Source organism: Hordeum vulgare, chromosome 3H (assembly GCF_904849725.1).
Source record: "Hordeum vulgare subsp. vulgare chromosome 3H, MorexV3_pseudomolecules_assembly, whole genome shotgun sequence".
Classification (NCBI taxonomy): Eukaryota; Viridiplantae; Streptophyta; class Magnoliopsida; order Poales; family Poaceae; genus Hordeum; species Hordeum vulgare.
The window spans coordinates 533,394,919-533,402,567 of record NC_058520.1 but is presented as its reverse complement, the minus strand read 5'-3'; the positions used below and the strand labels follow the sequence as shown (position 1 = coordinate 533,402,567).

At 44.8% G+C, this 7,649-nt stretch overlaps 1 protein-coding gene across 2 annotated transcripts; it reads left to right on the top strand.

Annotated features, from left to right (window-relative positions):
* The first annotated feature begins 623 nt into the window (after positions 1 to 623).
* Positions 624 to 7,136, top strand: LOC123444754 (beta-galactosidase 3-like). 2 transcript variants are annotated; one of them, XM_045121588.1, is made up of 19 exons: positions 657 to 1,029; positions 1,122 to 1,217; positions 1,311 to 1,423; positions 1,533 to 1,599; positions 1,676 to 1,768; positions 1,852 to 1,995; positions 2,479 to 2,567; positions 2,690 to 2,795; positions 3,049 to 3,136; positions 3,218 to 3,336; positions 3,747 to 3,911; positions 4,134 to 4,318; positions 4,516 to 4,619; positions 4,939 to 5,048; positions 5,258 to 5,365; positions 5,517 to 5,627; positions 5,714 to 5,925; positions 6,021 to 6,357; positions 6,699 to 7,136. In XM_045121588.1, the coding sequence occupies exons 1-19, from the start codon at positions 847 to 849 to the stop codon at positions 6,807 to 6,809; spliced, it is 2,541 nt and encodes an 846-aa protein (XP_044977523.1). In that variant the 5' UTR covers positions 657 to 846; the 3' UTR covers positions 6,810 to 7,136. The 2 variants fall into 2 exon arrangements, 1 of the variants encoding a protein (XP_044977523.1); XR_006631028.1 differs by lacking the exons at positions 5,714 to 5,925; positions 6,021 to 6,357; positions 6,699 to 7,136 and having other exon boundaries at positions 624 to 1,029; positions 5,265 to 5,365; positions 5,517 to 5,598.
* The last annotated feature ends 513 nt before the right edge of the window (positions 7,137 to 7,649 follow it).

The following is a 7,649-nucleotide window of genomic DNA, read 5'->3' as shown; positions in this document are numbered from 1 at the left end:
CGTGTGAGGTCGATTTTGCTACAACCGAAGCATTTTTGTTACAACCTTTGCCGACATTTGCTACTACCAGTGAAAGAAATTGCTGGGACGACGAAGGCTGACCAACGAGGCGTCTTCCTTGACGACGACGGAAGACGGCGAGCGTAGACGACTGTGGGCGAACGTGGGTGACCGGGGACAAGCGCGAGGTTGCTCGCGAGCGTCGCATTCGTATTCTTTCCCCCCTTCAAACGTGTGCGAGGAGGAAGGACGACAATGGTCCAACCAATGCGTTAATCAATGCCCTTAACGTACGCTAGATCTGACCGGCCGAAATTTCGGCCGGCGCGCCGGCGCTCCAAAGAAAATGCTGGTTCCACGTCGATGCACCGCCGGCAGCGTTCCGCGTACCACGTCCTGGAGACCCGGCGGGGACTACGGCGGTCTAGAAGTACAGCCGACGCGGTGGGCCTTCATCCGACCGAGGTCACATGCGGCGCGACGCCGACTCGCTCCACGTTTCACGGTTCCCGGTTCCACCCACACCCCGCGCCTCACCCCCATCCGCTGCGCGCATCCCGAACGGAGGCACCATTTTCCCGTCTTCTCCATCTCATGTCCATCTCGACCGGCCGCTAGCCAATTGGAGACTGGAGCATCAAATCCTACAGCCTCCACGCTCCAGCGCCCCACGAGAAACACCAGTCACCACTGTCATCCATACAACCACGGCGCGGCGTCTCAGGTCTCACTCACACACTCACTCACCCCACCACTCCCCCGCACACTGACACCGCTCTGCGCTCTATTTAAGCCACCAGCGCCGCGCCGCGCCGTACGCACACCGCCACGCCTCCGACTCCAGCCATGGCCGCCGCCGCCGCCGGTCCTCGGCTGCTCCCCTTGCTCCTCCTGCTGCTGCATCAGTTGCTCGTGGTCGCCGCGGCCGCGGCCTCTGGCGTGACGTACGACCACCGCTCCCTCGTCATCTCCGGCCGCCGCCGCCTGCTCATCTCGGCCTCCATCCACTACCCCCGCAGCGTCCCCGCGGTACGCCCCTGCCCCCCACCGCACACATTAGTAGCAGAGAAGTGGTGGTACTAGTAAGTGACTTGGATTGCTGCACGTGCTCGCTGTCGCAGATGTGGCCCAAGCTGGTGGCGGAGGCCAAGGAGGGCGGCGCCGACTGCATCGAGACCTACGTCTTCTGGAACGGCCACGAGACCGCCCCCGGCAAGGTCCGCCCGCCGCCGCGTCGCCTCATTTTTTCTGCTGCGTTTAGTCTGTCTGCTGCTCTTCACAAACCAGGGTGTTCTCATGTGGGATTGCAGTACTACTTCGAGGACCGCTTCGATCTGGTGCAGTTCGCGAGGGTTGTCAAGGACGCCGGGCTCTTCCTCATGCTGCGCATCGGCCCCTTCGTCGCCGCCGAGTGGAACTTCGGGTCCGCTTCCTTCCCTTTCACTGTTCTCGTGCATGCATATTTGCTGCCATCTCATCTCCTCCATTTCTAGGGTGTAATCAACAGTTTCAGCTCTGTGTCTGGGTTTCAGGGGCGTGCCTGCGTGGCTGCACTACATACCTGGAACGGTCTTCCGGACCAACAACGAGCCGTTCAAGGTGAGGGTGCTCTAGTGTTTGATGGTATATTTGCCCTGTTCGGGTGATAATCCAAGAGGCCCTCCTTATTATGCAGTCTCACATGAAGAGCTTCACGACGAAAATCGTGGACATGATGAAGGAACAGCGGTTCTTCGCCTCACAGGGAGGGCACATCATCCTAGCTCAGGTTGTGATTCCATCAACTTTGAGATCGGTGTTCGTCAGAATTGACAAGTTTAGATTATCTGAAACTAAGTTTGTGCTTTCCAGATTGAAAATGAGTATGGGTATTATCAACAAGCGTATGGAGCTGGTGGCAAGGCATATGCAATGTGGGCAGGTAGTATGGCTCTGGCTCAGAACACTGGTGTCCCTTGGATCATGTGCCAGCAGTACGATGTTCCTGATCGTGTGGTTAGTTACTCACATGCAGTGCCTTGTTGTTTTATGCAACAGTTTGGACATGGATTTACCTCATCATACATATTTTCACTCAAATTGCAATGTATGCCTGAATTACCAGCTCAACTGCAATGGTTTTTCTGCTAACGATGTATTTTGTGAATGATGGCTTCCTCCTAAAATTGTGTTCAAATAGAGGCCATTACAGTAGGGAAAAAACTAAGCAGCAGATCATCAGTAGATGTAACTTTGATATTAAAAAGATAGAACTAGTGCTGCTCTCAGGAGTTGGGACTGTAAGAGTGCACTTGCGCAAATAGTCATGGTTATGTCTTCATAAAAAAAAACACTGTTATGTGATTAGCAGCATCTTGGTATATCTATACATGCATGCACTTTGTAGTTGATGCAATTGCTATGTGATAAAGTTCTTAGCAAATGCAGTATGTGATCTGTTTTGGCAGATCTAATCATTGATGCAACCGACATTTGCAGATAAACACGTGCAATTCGTTCTACTGCGATCAATTCAAGCCAAATTCGCCAACCCAGCCAAAAATTTGGACAGAGAATTGGCCAGGATGGTAATGCATTTGGTACACTTTCATCAGTAACTGATCAGAAATTACAGTTATTTCTACTGATTTCTATAACACGGCATGGAAAGCATCTCCTGCATCTTATCTATGTCCATTTTTTTGTTTAGGTTCCAGACTTTCGGTGAAAGTAATCCCCACAGACCCCCTGAGGATGTTGCATTTTCTGTTGCACGTTTTTTTGGGAAAGGTGGCAGCGTTCAGAATTACTATGTGGTATTGCTTTGTGCACAGTCCATATTCTAACTTTTCTTGTATTATAACTTCACAAAGGATAGCACATCTCATATTCTAACTTGACAAAGACACTCTGATATTTATTTGCTGTTAACTACAGTCAGACATCTGAAATCATATTCAGTTGATACTTGATAGCGTAACTGATGATGATGATTCTTTTATTGATCGGGAACTGATGATGGTTTCATCCTACTGAAAATTGACAAAGTCTTCATTTGTCCTTTTGAAGTACCATGGTGGAACGAACTTTGATCGTACTGCTGGAGGGCCGTTCATTACAACTAGTTATGACTATGATGCACCAATTGATGAATATGGTTAGGCTCTATTGATCTCGGATCCAGCAATAATCTTATACCTAGAACCATCTGAACATTGTTCCTTGGTCTGGATTTCAGGCCTTAGGCGACTACCTAAATGGGCTCATCTGAAGGAGCTTCACCAATCTATAAAATTGTGTGAACATAGTCTGCTTTTTGGAAACTCAACATTGCTATCTCTTGGACCTCAACAAGAGGTAAGCTTTATTGTCTTTTGTTGGGTTATAATTGATCTAACGCTGCATCGATCCAGTTTTGTGATATACTTACTTACACCTACACGCTTGTTCTCTTTTTAGTCTAAAATTAAGTACTCCCTCCGATCCATATTAGTTGTCGCTGATTTAGTAGAACTTTGTGCTAAATCAACAACAATTAATATGTATCGGAGGGAGTAAAATCTAACTCTGTTGCAAATAGCACCTTGTGTTTACATGATACATGCTGCTTTATATATATAGCCTACATATTGACTACATCATTAAGTCAACCTCAACCTGTGCTACATCACCATTCCTCTTTTTATGTTCCACATCTTTGTCCCCCTGTGGATTAACCTTTCCCGCTACTACCTTATGAAATAAACAGTCTCAACTTCTGCTTGCAGGCTGATGTTTACACTGATCACTCAGGTGGATGTGTTGCATTCCTAGCTAACATTGATTCAGAAAAGGACAGAGTTGTCACTTTCAGGAACAGACAATATGATCTTCCTGCTTGGTCAGTTAGCATCCTACCTGACTGCAAGAATGTGGTTTTCAACACTGCAAAGGTATTTCATTTTCCTTTTAATGATTTTAAGAATAGAACACATTCAGTCTGGTTTAAATGGACACCATCCTTCTCAGAAAATGAAACAGAAAATAACAGAAGAATTGAAAAGGAGAAAAGCATATATCCAACATCAGATCATTGAATGCTTAACTGAGAAACACAATATTTAGCTCACGACTTTCTCATATTACTTTGGTTCTTCATGATTGGTCATCTTTAGGTTCGATCTCAAACTTTGATGGTCGACATGGTTCCGGGAACTTTGCAAGCATCAAAACCTGATCAGTGGAGCATTTTCACAGAGAGAATTGGGATTTGGGATAAAAATGACTTTGTACGAAATGAATTTGTGGACCATATTAATACAACAAAAGACTCTACTGATTATCTGTGGCACACTACAAGGTTCGTCCACTACATGCTGTATCATGTATTCTTAGTATGTTGATAAGCTTTTTTTTTCCTGATAAACATGTTGATAAACCTGGTATCAACTAAAGAGAGGAGGTCTTAGTGTTATTTATGTCATTATATTATTTCTCTGCACCATCCTAAATACTTCCTGTTCTGTATGTGACCCTTTCTTTGAATGGAATTTGCAGTTTTGATGTGGATAGAAATTATCCTTCAAGTGGGAATCATCCCGTTCTTAATATTGACTCCAAAGGCCATGCTGTTCATGCTTTCCTAAACAATATGCTCATAGGTGTGTTCTTTACTCTACTTTATGCCGAGAAATCACATAAAGTAATATCTTTGAGTAGACATTTGCTGGGATGTTTCTGCAGTTCTAATTCAGCCTATACGATTCTCTGGGATATAAACTTTTTTGTATGGTCAAAATATATCTTAAGAAATAGAGCGCTTATTTACACTGGATTCATTATAACAACTCTTGAGAGAATGGTTGAATCGTATATCGTCAGCAGCACAGCTGACCCTTTGTTATCTTTGCAATCTACAATTCTCTTCAGTTTGAGTTTCTCTGTCACTACACTTAACATTTCATAGAATGTCTTTCTCAGGTAGTGCATATGGTAATGGCTCAGAATCAAGTTTCAGTGCACATATGCCCATCAACTTGAAGGCTGGGAAGAATGAAATTGCAATACTGAGCATGACTGTTGGATTGAAAGTAAGCTTTTCTACCTGTACGAACGATTTAACATTGCCTTATGTATGCTGTTCTTTACATGCCCGCTATTTTTATGTGCATATATATGCAGTTTACACACTTCTGAGAAAATCGGCCTATGGCCCCTCGTTAATTTCTACTGTATCTAGTAGCAGGTCACTTAAAAGTTGAAACTGTTTATCTGATTGGAAGTTTATGCACTTTCTAAGAGTGCAGGACCCTATTATGAATGGGTGGGAGCTGGCCTTACAAGTGTGAACATCTCTGGAATGAAAAATGGAACCACAGACTTGTCTTCAAATAATTGGGCATACAAGGTACTGTCCTCGAGATTCTTCATATGGAACTTCTGTTGAGAACTCAATATTGAAGTACGTCGTATATGTTTTGACTCCTGAGTTTATGTATAGAATTTGACATAATCGAGATGGGTGTTTATCTGCACTCTTGTTTTGTATTTGTTGGTAGGTTGGGTTGGAAGGTGAACATTACGGTTTATTTAAGCACGATCAGGGGAATAACCAAAGGTGGAGGCCACAATCGCAGCCACCAAAACATCAGCCTTTGACATGGTACAAGGTAACATCTTACAATCTTTATTCTCAATAAACTCTTCACATCTTATCACGTGTACTAAACTCCTAATCCAATGTACTACTTCCTAGGTGAATGTTGATGTTCCACAAGGAGATGACCCAGTTGGGCTAGACATGCAGTCTATGGGGAAAGGCCTGGTTTGGTTGAATGGAAATGCCATAGGGAGGTATTGGCCCAGGACCAGTCCTACTAATGACAGGTGCACTACGAGCTGCGACTACAGAGGGAAATTTTCTCCAAATAAGTGCAGGGTTGGATGTGGAAAGCCGACTCAAAGATGGTAATGTGACGGACATTTGGCACAGCTCACCGATCTAATTATGTTATGCAATTATTCTCTTGTGTCTCACATTTCTGTTTCACTTTTGAACAAAGGTACCATGTCCCAAGGTCATGGTTTCACCCATCAGGGAACACCCTTGTGGTCTTTGAGGAGCAAGGTGGGGATCCCACGAAGATTACATTCTCGAGAAGAGTTGCGACAAGTGTTTGCTCCTTTGTGTCGGAGAACTATCCTTCCATAGACTTGGAGTCCTGGGATAAAAGTATCTCAGACGACGGCAGAGTAGCAGCAAAAGTGCAGCTGTCTTGCCCCAAAGGCAAAAACATCTCCTCAGTCAAGTTTGCAAGCTTCGGAGACCCCAGTGGAACTTGCAGATCTTACCAACAAGGAAGCTGCCACCATCCAGACTCTGTATCTGTTGTTGAGAAGGTAACATTTCTGGTTTCTCGACGTAAAATCTCACCTGATTCTTATCCAGAACTCAATAAGCATCAAATCTGGCTTACTGAGTGTTGATGCACGTGGATTTGTATGGGTGCACATGAATTTAGTCTTGGAATTCGATGACTGACAGCTCTGACTTTGCAGACTGCAGTAATGGTGCAACTGGGAACAGATTAGACATGTAGGCGGTTTTAACATTCCATTTCCAAGCTAACATGCGTTCCATACGAGTCGTCTAAGGGCTGTTTCAGGACATAGAGATCTAGATTTGATTGACCAGACCAAATTTTGTATATTTCCTAAGCAGCCCTTTTTATTCTCTGCAGGCTTGTATGAACATGAATAGCTGTACAGTTTCGCTGTCAGATGAGGGATTCGGAGAAGATCCATGCCCTGGCGTCACCAAAACACTTGCCATTGAAGCAGACTGTTCTTAATCTGTGAATTCTACTCAGCTAAGGGTTCCAGCACCACAAATCTGGTCGTCCAAAATCAAATTCGGAAGCTGCAGTTCTGGTTTTCTTTTACGCAGTATACTCAGGATACTGACCATATGCGCAAAGGCATTGCGTCTCAGGCTCGTTTATACCTAATATGGCTACGAGTTCAAGCCACGAGCAAGGAATCTGTTACCACGAAGCATATTGTAGAATGCATCATGAACTTTCTATATAATAAGTGTTGGAATGCTGATGTAGTGTGAGGAATCTGTTGCAGCTTAGTTAAGGCAGTTCAGTTCTGTCAAGTTCGGTTCACACATTTTATCCCCCTTCGTATTCCCCTTCTTCCGTACGTTGGGTTGTTGCTCTCTTTGGTTGACTCGTTGGCAGTAGATGTAGATCACATCACGCTCACATGTAGGCATCGTACGTATGTGCTTTGTTGACATCTGAGCTAATAACGGAATCATTCGTCTCAACTCTTGGACCGAGCTCCAAACGTTCCGCATCGTACGTACGTGCTTTGTTGTACGTGCATGTGGCACGTATTCTGTAGGCATGTGATTTTAGCACCAAGCATCTGATGGAAAATATGAGACTCTTCCCGAACTGACAGGCAAACATCTGAGCATGTAAAGTTCGGATTCTTTTTCAGTAAAGTCATTGGGTTAGTGTAGGGGAGTATAACCAGAATTTTTGCCCAAGCATCTGGGTTGTTGCAGAAGATTGTCTGCATTTAGAGACTTGTCAAGCAAGCCTTAAAAGTGCACCAGTATTATCATCTCCGAAAGTTTTTTTTTTTTTTTCAAAAAGGAGGCATCGTCCCGGCCTCTGCAT